The sequence below is a fragment of the Lathamus discolor genome, chromosome 2, assembly GCF_037157495.1.
Source record: "Lathamus discolor isolate bLatDis1 chromosome 2, bLatDis1.hap1, whole genome shotgun sequence".
NCBI lineage: Eukaryota > Metazoa > Chordata > Aves > Psittaciformes > Psittacidae > Lathamus > Lathamus discolor.
This window is the reverse complement of record NC_088885.1, coordinates 39,325,727-39,338,164: the sequence shown is the minus strand read 5'-3', so window position 1 is coordinate 39,338,164 and position 12,438 is coordinate 39,325,727. Positions and strand designations below refer to the sequence as shown.

The 12,438-nt window shown below is 37.7% G+C and overlaps 2 protein-coding genes across 11 annotated transcripts in view; one reads left to right on the top strand and one right to left on the bottom strand.

Moving 5' to 3' along the window:
• The window catches only part of NSUN6 (NOP2/Sun RNA methyltransferase 6), a 24,233-nt gene extending 18,910 nt beyond the window's left edge, over positions 1 to 5,323 (top strand). For all 3 annotated transcript variants that reach the window (XM_065666526.1, XM_065666525.1, XM_065666527.1), the window contains exon 12: positions 3,718 to 5,323. In XM_065666526.1, coding sequence (XP_065522598.1) covers positions 3,718 to 3,930 — 213 coding nt within the window. In that variant the 3' untranslated portion in view covers positions 3,931 to 5,323. The remainder of the gene's footprint in view (positions 1 to 3,717) is intronic.
• The window catches only part of CACNB2 (calcium voltage-gated channel auxiliary subunit beta 2), a 261,949-nt gene continuing 253,954 nt past the window's right edge, over positions 4,444 to 12,438 (bottom strand). For 4 of the 8 annotated variants that reach the window (XM_065666519.1, XM_065666517.1, XM_065666524.1 and 1 more), the window contains one exon: positions 4,444 to 12,395. In XM_065666519.1, the coding sequence (XP_065522591.1) occupies positions 11,907 to 12,395 (489 nt within the window). In that variant the 3' untranslated portion in view covers positions 4,444 to 11,906. Of the gene's footprint in view, positions 12,399 to 12,438 lie in introns of all 8 variants that reach the window. The other 4 variants (XM_065666518.1, XM_065666516.1, XM_065666520.1 and 1 more) reach the window with 2 other exon arrangements.

Below are 12,438 nucleotides of genomic sequence, written 5' to 3'. Positions count from 1 at the left end.
ACCAAGCTGTGTGGTCCGGTTGATATGCTGGAGGGAAGGGATGCCATCCAGAGGGACCTTGACACGCTTGTGAGGTGGTCTGATGCCAACCTTATGAAGTTCAACCACGACAAGTGCAAGGTCCTACACCTGGGTCGGAGCAATCCCAGGCACAGCTACAGATTGGGCAAAGAAGAGATTCAGAGCAGCCCTGCAGAGAAGGACTTGGGGGTGCTGGTCGATGAGAAAATGAACATGAGCCGGCAGTGTGCGCTCACAGCCCAGAAAGCCAACCGTATCCTGGGCTGCATCAAAAGGTTGACCAGCAGGTTGAAGGAGGTGATCCTGCCCCTCTACTCTGCTCTTGTGAGACCTCACCTGGAGTACTGTGTGCAGTTCTGGTGTCCTCAACATAACATAAAAAGGACATGGAACTGCTGGAACAAGTCCAGAGGAGGGCCACGAGGATGATCAGGGGACTGGAGCACCACCCGTATGAAGACAGGCTGAGGAAGTTGGGGCTGTTCAGCCTGGAGAAGAGAAGGCTGCGTGGGGACCTAATAGCAGCCTTTCAGTATCTGAAGGGGGCCTATAGGGATGCTGGGGAGGGACTCTTCGTCAGGGACTGTAGTGACAGGACAAGGGGGAACGAGTTAAAACTTAAACAGGGGAAGTTTAGATTGGATATAAGGAGGAAATTCTTTCCTGTTAGGGTGGTGAGGCACTGGAATGGGTTGCCCAGGGAGGTTGTGAGTGCTCCATCCCTGGCGGTGTTCAAGGCCAGGTTGGATGAAGCCTTGTGTGGGATGGTTTAGTGTGAGGCGTCCCTGCCCATGGCAGGGGGGTTGGAACTAGATGATCTTGAGGTCCTTTCCAACCCTAACTATTCTATGATTCTATGATTCTATCTATACTAAATACATTAAAAAATATGTTACCTTTTGTCCTGGGTTTACCAGGAGCCGTTTTGCTCCTTCTTAGTAGCTGGTGCAAGCTCTGTGTTTTGACTTCCAGCCTGGGCAGAGAGCTGATAACACCGATTGTTTTTAATTGTTGTTAAGTAATGTTTATTCTGGCCAAGGACTTTGTGAGTCTCATGCTCTGCTGGGGATGAGGGGAGGCCGGGAGGAAGCAGAGGTGGGACACCTGACCCAAACTAGCCAAAGAGGTATTCCATACCACAGCATGTCATTCCCAGGGAGGTAACTGGGAGTTACCCGGAAGGGCACACTCTTCAGGGTGGGGGGGAGGTCGAACTCGTTTGGCGGTGGTATTGTATTCTCTTGTTATTTTCTCTTATCAGTATTATGACTGGTGGTAGCAGTAGTGATTTGTGTTATACCTTAGTTACTGGGCTGTTCTTATCTCGACCCGTGGGAGTTACATTCTCTCGATTCTCAGAGCTTGCACCAGTCACTAAGAAGGAGCAAAGCAGCTCCTGGTAAACCCAGGACACCTTTATTACTACCCTGAAAGAATTTATCATCAGGCCATATGTGTCAATCTTCCTCTTTGTTGATGTGGTGAGTTGGGTGCGTTAGTTGTTTATCATCATAGTTTCAGGAAAAGTCTAACCTGTTTAGCTAACTTATATATTCCATGATGACTTACATCTGTCTTAAGAAGTTTAGATGCATCTTTTAACTGAAATTTAAGAAATACATACAACAGGTGTACAATGAAAAATTGTATGAAGGCTGGTTTTAACAGAACTGAAGCTTTTCTTAAAAACTTGTATGTCAGGGTTTTTCTGCCTGCTTTCTCACCATCCATTCACTAGGAATTTTTTAGTTTCAGCTGTTTCAACTGAGATTATACATTTACCTAACAGCATAAAAATTGTCCTTGATTGATCAATAAAACAAAACAGAAGGCCTGTTAACTCAAATGCAAGATTAATTCTTGCTTAATAAGCTTCCTCTTACCAGTAATATCAGTCTTGAATAAAGCTCTAATTTTCACACACAAATGCTTTATCTGTAAAAATTAAGCTTTGCGTATAGTATATTTTAAATGAGATGATACTGAATTGTTTACCCACAGAAAATTTATAGTATCTTACAACCAGTTCCCTGGTAAAATTAGGTGATCTTTTCCAATGAACAGGAACTGCATTCTAGGGTTGACTTACCTTATGTTAGTTTATGTATTTCTCATATTCTTCTAGTCTCTCAGTGAAAGCCTCCTTATATAACCAATTAAGTGTCTCCCATTTTCTCAAATTAGCAACAGGTCCTGGAATCATGTTGGGTAAGGAAAGAACAGGAGATAGAGCCTTGGGTGTTGATCTTGTAGGTGGAGGTTACTGCATGGCAGTTGATCCTTTGTCTGTGCAGACTTACTTCCTCCTAGGGGCTTACATGAGAGATAGACACTGTGTATCAGCTTAAATGCAGTAAATTAACTGGAAGGAAAAATTAAAAGGTAGAGGAGAAAACTGGTCTGTCTTCGAGCAAGTTGCTTGACCCGATGTAGTACTGTTTTCCCTAGACTTCTACCTTTCCATCCACTATGAGTTGCTATCCTCGTCTCCCTTTGTATATTATTTTTTCTCAAATTTGCAATGGACACACCTCTTTTTGTCTCTTACCTGGAAAGCACTGAGATCCTGCTGGGGGAAAGGAAGGGAAGAATCAGGCTGCAAATGCTTGGTTGCCCAGCATACAGTACATGGTTATGCAACTAACTCGCATCATGTGCTAACTGGGTGAGCTCGTGTTAGCAAAGTGTGACGGCTCAAAAAAGGTGCTTTGTGGTAGGCTGCATGATAGACTACACTAGGTTTACAAAGGAAACTTATTTTTGATATTGCAATGCCAGCTTTTGCACATTTTGTTTTATTTTCTTACTGAATGCATGGAAAGAACAATCCACTTACTTAAGAATGAGGTTTTTCCAGGAATTGGTGTATTTATACCAAGAAGCAATCAAGCCTATTCACAAGAAATACTGAGAAAAGGGCAGTGATTTTAAGCCCTTCTCCTCTCCAGGATTTTGATGCCAAATGTCATCTCCTGAATTCAGATAATGTAGCTGTTCCTTTGTCTTTCTCTACCCTCATATACCTACACATGTAACAGTAGGTTATTTACCTATTTACCCATTAGTCTAAATTACATGAAAAAAATCTGAAGTTCACATTTTTCTGCTGCTTCATCTTCCAAAATAAATAATACCTCTTCAGGTGGCAAAGTATTTTGGTATGGGGCTTTCAGTCTCCGGTTGAATTTTTAATGTGAAGAATCCAGTTATTTCTGCTACTGTTACTGAGTATATTGGTAACTGGCTAAGGGTTCACTACTTTTGACTTAACGCGTAGCTATCAGTCAGTACACAGAAGCTCTGCATCATTTAAAAGTAGTAACTTAAAACCTTTAGACCTTATTGTCTGGTGATAACAACCTTCTTGTGATGTTTCTGTCCTTTGAGTAATGCATTGATTTAAACCCATATACCTGTCCTCAGTAAGTGCACTAAATTACTGGGCTAAAGTGAATAAGGTGCACCACAACCTCCTCAAAGTAATTTGGACCTTTTATGTATGCTTTTATACGTACTGGCCAGCTGAAGGCAAGAAAAGAAGGGCCACATTAATTCTAAATCCACCGCTGGTATGAATGATACACACCCAGCTTGTCCATGTGAACACGCAGCTCTGCATATACTTACCAGAATACATTTAGGGCACTTAAGAACTTTACTGATGCAATAACTTGCTCTTCTTTTTTACTTAAAAAGGAACCTCACATTGGAGGAGAAGGCATGAGGGGAGCTGGACTGCCGCTTGATCAGTTGAAGCTGCTGCAGAGATTTGATCCATCTGCTGTGACATTGCAAGGAATGGATATTAATTCTTTGCAAGATTTCAGGGAAGATGATCTGATTTCACTGGCAAATAAGGACTGTATAGGATTTTTTATTGCAAAGTTTATTAAATCAAACAGTAAATAAGCATTTAAGAATGCCACCTGAAAAAATACCTCTGTGCGTCTATGGACAGTTGAGACATGAAGTGTGTTTCTCACTGCTGCAACGTTGCCAAGCCAACGCGCTGACGGCAGGGTTGCCATGGCAGCCATAAAATCTGCCAGCTGTTCTGCTGGGAAAGAGCCACAGGTTGCAGAAAGAAAATCATGTCTGGGGGAAGGGCAGCATCATTTTTAAGTCTCCGTTTGCTTTTGAATTTACAGGAGGTCAGTGCATGAATGACAAGTATGTTCACTCACACTGCTGTCTGCCCCATGCGAGTAGCTTATCTAGGTGCAGCAGGTGAGGGTTTCTCTGGGAGGGGAAGTGAGCTACTTTATGAAATGCAAACATAAAAAAAAAATAGATGGGAACTATTATTGTGAATCTTAGAAAAGGTTGTTTCTATGGAGGTTTACCAATAGGCAATGTTTCATTAAATGAACGTTTCTTCATGAAACACTGTAACATTTTACAAAGAACTGTTTTATAAATTGATACTTAGAACCTCATTTCTCTTTTATTTTAATACAAGCAAGATTCTCTGTACACATAGTATATACACAAAATACGATTAGGCTTTGTAGCATGTCTTTTATAGCAGCATGAATATATTAAACCATCTCACTCTGGGAATGTAAATAAATATTGTTTCAACATCAAACTTCCCATGCATAAACTGTATTGGTTCTGAAATAGCCTATTGGACTGGCTGACAAGTGACAATTTTAAAATCAAACATTTGCAACAGAAGGGGCTACAGTTGTGATTAATATATCAAAAGACAGAAAACAATGCATAATACCATCTGAAATGTTGCAAATCACCTTTCAAACAACTAAGAATATTGACTCTTCACTGGTTAGAAAGCATCACCAGCTAAAGTCATAGGAAAATTGTAACTGGGGAAGCATGCTAATGAGAACTGCCTTAATACACTGCTCAAAGATTTAGTAATCTATTTTTTTTTAAATTAGATGTACTTGAAAATTTTGTTTCAGTTCCAGTTTGAACAGTATTCTCTAAGTACTGCTGGAACTGACAATAGCACTGAAATCAAAGGGGGAAAGTAAGTACAATTCAAAACCATAAACTTGACATCTGTGTGTGTTTATTTTTTCCTCTTACTCATCAATTTCCAGTTTTTAAAAGCATTATCTGGAAAAATGTCTGTTTTTTCACACATAATTACTTGGTTGGATTAAAAAGAGTGATACTTTTTTTGTCTTTATACTGTCAGAAGTACTTTTGCATTTGCTCACAAAACAATTTATACAATTCTGTTTCTCAGTAGTTTGGTTGTTTGTTTATATTTGCTGTAAATGTTTTGATACCGTATGTTTTCTACTGTTCTTAAATAAATGTCCCTTCTGCCACAGTTGACTAGTACATCCTCTGTAAGGCTTATGCTAACGAATAGGAGGATGGAATTCCTGTCTAGTACTTGTCTACTTTCGTTGGTCACTTCTTGCCATTAACCACAATGTGTCTAAAGAAGATTTAAAGTAATTTTGATTTCCTCAGTAGTAGGTGAGATATCCTGTTCAGAATCATGAAAGCTCATACTATAAATTACAGTCTTTTTAGTCTAAATATGGCTAAAATAATGACTTGGTAACAAAAGGGATTAGATTTTTATTGTAAGTACATGTTGAAATCTTTACCTCAGTGCTAGTAAAAAAGCATCTTCTTTTTGCAGAATAAGTAAATTCTGTAAACATTGATCAGCACACATAGACTATATACTGAAATTTGTGTATGCATGTAAAGTAAGGAACTTTGCCTCCAGTTTCAGTAGCAGAATTTTGCAATGCTGAATTTGAAGAAATTAAGATTGCTGAATGTGAGTGGAAGACTTGTTGAGATCTGCCCAGATTTCTTTAGTTTTGAATTATACTCAGGCTTTTCAAGAAGGTTGATTTTCTATGAGAAGTTTCTTGGGGGGGCGGGAAGGGGGGAACGGGAGAAAAATAACTGATTATATTTGATTCCAGTGTAATTGCAGACCAGACTTCACCTGAAAATATTACTGATACCTGAACTTTAACTATTAGAGTTATTTCTGCAAAAGTCAACTGCTAGACTTGAAAGAACAATTAGCATATTAAAAGGAAAAGCCTCATCTGTTTCCCCTAGGCCCCTCTCTCCATTGGTAATTTGGGGAGTGGTGATGGCGAGGGCAGAGACTTCTCTATCGGGCAGCTCAGAACTGAAACTCAATTAAGATGCTCCAAATCATCCCTTAAAGGCTCCAGCAGCCTTCCTTTGACTACAGGCTTGGCTAAATCAGATCAGTAAAGTTGGATATATGCCTTTTCTCCTTTTTGCTTTTCTCTTCTTCTTTGTTCTTTTCTTTCTTTTCTTTTTTCTCTTTCCTTTTTTTTCTTTTTTCTTCTCTTATTTTTTCTTTTTTCTATTTTTTTACCTTTTCTTTTTTCTCTCTTTTTTCTTTTCTAACCTCACTGTGACTTTAACTACAAGTGTAGGAATACTTTCTCAAAGTCACAATTCTGATAGTGTATATATATTTTTAATACATAACAGGATTAATTTCCTGATAGGAATGTTTTACACACTGAATCATTACGCTTCAGCAGTTGGTGCTGAAGCACAATTAAGTATATGTATATATTTATATATATACTATATGAGATATTGATATATTAAATTTAAAAAATTATCATTGTAATTAAAGATTAACCCTACAAAATAGATAATTAGGCATGCAATCAGATTCTGTCTTTAAGAAAGGCTGAAAAGTATTTTTCTCTGCTTGCAGAAATAGTGATTAGTAATAGTGCCAGATATAAATATTTATCTTTCTTTGTCAATATAAAGATATTAAAATAGGCAGCCTAGTATAGTATGAAATTATTATACAGCTTTTTCCTGTTTCAGTGTCATGGAGTCCACCAAATTTTAGATCATATGATTTCATATGCTTTTTAAGGAAAAGGAAATTTTTTAGTAAGAAATAGAGTGGTGATGGTGATCAACAAGAAATTACTTTGGAGTGGGTAGCTTAAAACATAACTTTCTTTTATGTTTAATTGTTCATCACTAAAAAAATTGAGGAGCAAATCCAACTCTACTGCTAGAATTCAGTGCAGAGCAGGTAAGCATAATAGATAAAAGTGATAAGAATGAAGTAAGAAAAGAGAACATGGATGAGTTAGAAGAACCAGATTACTGATAAGAATGAAGTAAGAAAAGAGAACATGGATGAGTTAGAAGAACCAGATTAATCTCTATTATATCTGATAAAAATCTTTTTTGGAGCTGCATAGGAATGCATCTCTAGGGTGGTAAGTTATAAAAAGAAACTTGTCTATAAAACTGCTGTAAGCTCATATATAACAGTTTGTTACATAGAAGTGGAGAAATAAATTACAGACAAATTGCCAAGCAATAAATTTGATTGAATAACATTTGATTAAAAACGCTCGCAATAAAAATGGCATCCACATACTTTACAGACAATAGAAGAACTAAAATTTTGGTGAAAGATCTGCAATAAAGCAATAAATATAAGTAAATGTACACCAGAAATGTTATATTACACTCCAAAAAAATAATTTTTCTGTTCTTTCTCTAGACTAATAGCTTTTTGCAATGTGCTTTATTTTCATGGACGGAATAGAATTAAAGTCGAAAGCATCTGGGAAATAGACTTCAGCCTGATGCGTTAAAGCTGTCAGAGATCAAATGTAACCACAAACCAAAATAAATCTTTAAGAGGCTTTAGTAACTAACACAGGAGGTGGTTTACAAGAACCTTTTTACTTTGGACAGACACTGATTAAAAGCAATCAGACCGCTCACTGCATTCCAGCTAAGGGAATGATGGATCACATTAAAACCTCTGCAGGTGTTACAGAATGCAAGTATGACTTCACAAACCAACAGAGCTTAAAGAAGGTAATTACTAACAAATTCATAAAAGACAGTAAGTGTTAAGGGCAGGGTATGAGACCCGGGCAGGAACTGTATGTATAAGTAACCACATACGTAAGGAGAACTAAAAATAGGTCTCCGCTTTTATTCAGGGTTTGATGAGTGAAATTTCATTTCCTTCTCCTCTATTACAGTAAGGGCTATAGATTAAGAGTTTACAGATTTCTGTGAAACCAAGTACACCACTCAAACTCATTGTGGATTTAAAACCAGTCTTCGTTAATTGGGGCTAAATCCTTAGGATAAATTATCTGATTTTACACCTTGAGTAGTAAAAATTTTGAACTCTAAAATTTTGAACTCCTGATGCCAGACAGAATATGAATTCATGAGTATTCTAGAAGACTATTTTAATATCTAGGCAGTAACTTATGGGTAGATTTAAAAATAGTTTCTGTCAGCTCTTAAATCCTACTTGATGCCTTTGTGCACAAACCTGTTTGCTTACTCATCCCCACTGTCTGTCCCTTACTAGGTCTGGAGACTGTTACTCTCACTCCCTCCAGTCCCTGCTCAAGAATTCTTTTTTCCACAATGTTTGTGTGACACTAAACAACTGATAAAGGATAGACTCGGGCTACTGAGCAGTACTGATGTGTATTAATTTGAAAGGACATACAAAAATAAGGTAAACATCTAACATATATACATGTAATTGTTAAAATGTACCCCATTCCTTCCATATACTGAAATTCTTTAGAAAAATATAGAGCAAGAGCTGACAAGAGCTATGTATCACTTAACTCTTTTTCTTCCCCTCTCTCCTTCTGTCTCACTGGTTATATTATCTTTTTAACTCATTTCAATAGAAATTTTACATGTTTTGTACCACACATACATAAGACAACTCTGGAGCTCACTGGGATCTTTACCATTTCTCAGATTCAAAGCTCCTGAAGCCAGATACAGAAATATGAACTCATTAATATCCTAATGCAAACAATAATATTAAATTTTCTATTGGCAAAACTCTGCAAAGACATTTCATCACAATAACCTTTGATATGTCCTCCAGTTGGAGTATTTTTAAAGCTTCTTACTGAAATATTTCTATTAAAGTGCTTTTCAAAGTAATGCTCAGCAGGCAGGTGCTATTATGCAATATGTGTAGTACAAGCTCACATTACAAATGATTTATCACTCATAAAACAATAACTGACAGAAAGTATCTTAGCAAGGCTAATAAAAACCTACTGAGTGAGTCTGCCTAAGAAATACATGTGGTGTTACTATGTTGTCTGTACATAATTAGCAGCACTATAGAAAACATGATCCATTAGCTGGACTGGGACATGCCTTATTTTGTGATATTTATATTTCATAAATCAATATATAGCCCATACTTAAATACTAGGGCTTGGACTATGCTCTTTATTTTCTCATTTATTTGTCTATATATGGCTACCTACTAAACGGTTTTCATCCACGGCTCAGTGCTTTGAAATTCTGCCAAACATTCCTTAAGAATTACTTGAAGAAAGGTGGACAACAAACACTCTCTAGAACAAAAAGTAAAAAAGAAAAAACAAACGCACAAAAAAACCCCAAAATCAAAACCAACAAAAGAAATAATAGTCAAGTTACTGAAGTGGAATCCATAGATCACTTCTTGGAGGACACAGCTGTCATATAACAGTTGTAGGGAGCAACAGCATTTACTGAAGCTGGTAAAACAGCTACAGCCAGGCTACACAGAGCAAGACATTTTAACTTCTCTTCCCATTTAACTTTTCATCCCATTTACATGTGATCTGATATGAATCAAACAACAAAGTCTTTCAATATAGTTTTTCACTGATCCGCTGAAAATCCTCTTGTATCAAAAGACACTGTTTTTATATTCTTATATATCCATTTAGTAATACAACAGATCTACTTACCTATAATTCCTTCGTCTACAATTTCATGTAGTGATGTTTACAAAAATGCTTATAATTTTATTTCTAGAAAAATACCCTCTTCCTTGTGTTCCCCACAGTTCATGTTTTGAGCCACATACTAACCTTGAATAACGACAACAGTCAGCAGCACAGGAGAAATGGCCAGATACCTGATAGCAGAATTTCACACCTTACATCATTGTAAAAAAGTGCATATAAAGCATCAGGGGGCAGGGGGGCAAGAGGGAGAGGGAAGACAGAGTATGTTCATGGGAGTTAAACTGAATTGCTTGGATGCTGGAATAGGAGATTGGAGAAAACATGCACCTGCCATATATCTTATCCATTTCACTAAAATGATATTCAAAATCAGGCAATGCTGATATTCCCAGAATTAGAATAATAAATAGAAAGAACTTCCAGCTAAATTAATTATCATCCCACTACAGTCTTTATATAATGTGCTATTTACAGTGAAATACAAAAAGTATTTCATTCATACAGTTACTACAAAGACTATATATGTGATGCAGAACAGCTTTTACACTAGGTAAGGGTATGGAGCCTGTAGTCAAAAACAACAGCGAATTTCCCCCACTTACTAGTGCAACAGGTGTTCAATGCAAAACAAACTCTGTTCACTCCCTTTGATTTCAATTCATTTTCTCTAGCAAGCTCCTAACAGCATTTTCACAGACATTTTTCTAAGCTCTCACCAGCATCACAACAGTTTGGGTGAAGCAAAAGCAGTGAGCTGGCTGCAGAGTGGGAATGCAGAGGAACTGGCAAGTGTAGAAAAAGTGGAGAAGCTACGAAAATTTATTTTCCAACAAAATATCTCTCCACAAGCTGTGTAAACTTTTCTTACTAAAACAAATACTCTAAACCACAAGGATTTTACATTTCCAGTGAAACACAGTAACATTTGCCTGGTTTTACTCTCCCGAAGTCTCAACAAAGAGCCAGCAGATTTATGCTTTCTCAATTACCTGGGTCAGTAAACTCCCTCATATTCCCTGACTGCAATTTGGATTTTTAATGTAATAGAATGAAGAAAAAGACCTGTTGGGCTTTTGAGTAACCTTTGTTTTCTTCAGTAGATTCTCACACTTTGCTGCCTAACATGCACACACACACGTATGCCCATCCACCACCCACCTGCTCACATACACACCTCTGCCATATATGCTCTATTATTCTGACAACAGAACAAAAACCTAAGCTGTGCCCATTGCGATTTTGTGACCTCTACAGAGAAGAATAATTTATAGTGGTAAGTTCAGTATCTTTACCATGAATTTAAAATGCAAAACTGGGTTTGCAAGGTATAAGAGTTAGACCCTTTATCTCAAGCTCTCATTCGTATTTACAATAAGCTTTCTGCTACAGAAGAAAAAGTATTTAGATTGAACACTGTTACAGATTTCCTAAACGAGGCTAGTTCCAGTTGCCAGTAATTCAAAAGCAAATCTGCTGACTTGGCATTAGGACTCTAAAACAGTGTGATCAAACTTATATAGTAAGAAGGTGTCTGCAAGAAATAACATTTATAAACTGTATATACAGTACACAGTACCAGTACATAGAAAATAGATTTTGATTTACGATCCCCCTGTGTGTAAGGCAAGACTGAATTCTGTCTTCGAATGGAGTCCACCAGAGGTACAAGCAACAGAGAGGGGCTCTTAAATCAATCTGCAAATCAAGTGCATACAAATTAAAAATCAGAGCAGACAAAAAGTTTTAGATTTTCTTTTTTATGTGCTGATTCTGACTTGCTGAATACACGGGAAGTCATTAAACATCAAATGTACCTTTTTTTAAAAAACACTAACAACACCTTGATGGCAACAGATATTGTTCAAGTGGCAGCTACCAAAAAACAGCTTGAAAAATGGCGTAGTACAACATCAGGAACACTGCAGTTGTACTACGCTAATTCTTATAGCACTAACCAAAAAAATAAGTATATGAATATTCTATTTCATGCTATTGCTATGCAAGCAACAGCAATACAAATCAGCATACAGAAGGATACCATATGTTCTGCAATGAAGAACCCAAAGATATTTTCAAGGGGTATCATTACAAGACTTCAAAGAAACACAAGACTGCCGGAGGCAGAAGTTATTGATGGATGTAAACATCCCTGTTCCATTCTCCTGTGTCATTACGCTTCTTTGATATCACTTCCCCATCCTTGTCACAATATTGGTCCCTTGATTTATGCCGACTACGCTGTTTGTTGCATTCATTGTGGTCCTGCTCCCGGTCCCTCTCCTTTGAGCGATGCCTTGATTCTCTATGTCTGTGATCACTGCTCCCATGGGACTCGTCTCTATGATTGTGATCCCTGTGAGAATCATAGTGGTCACCATGCTCATGTGAGTAGTCCTCCTTTGGCTCTACGTAAGCCGAATCTCTGCTATCTTGTGTTTCTGAGTCAAAAGTTTCTTGCCTAGGAAGGCCTCTAACACCACTGCGATGGTTGTGGTGTTGGCTTGAGGAAGAGCGATGCTGGGACCTCTTGATGGGCTCAACCCGTGCTTCCTCTTCGATTTGTGAACTGCTGCGTTCAGGGACTGAATGGTCATTCCTCTGGTCTCCTTGAGATCCCTGCTATCACAACCAGCAGTAAGTTCACATACATGAAGTACAT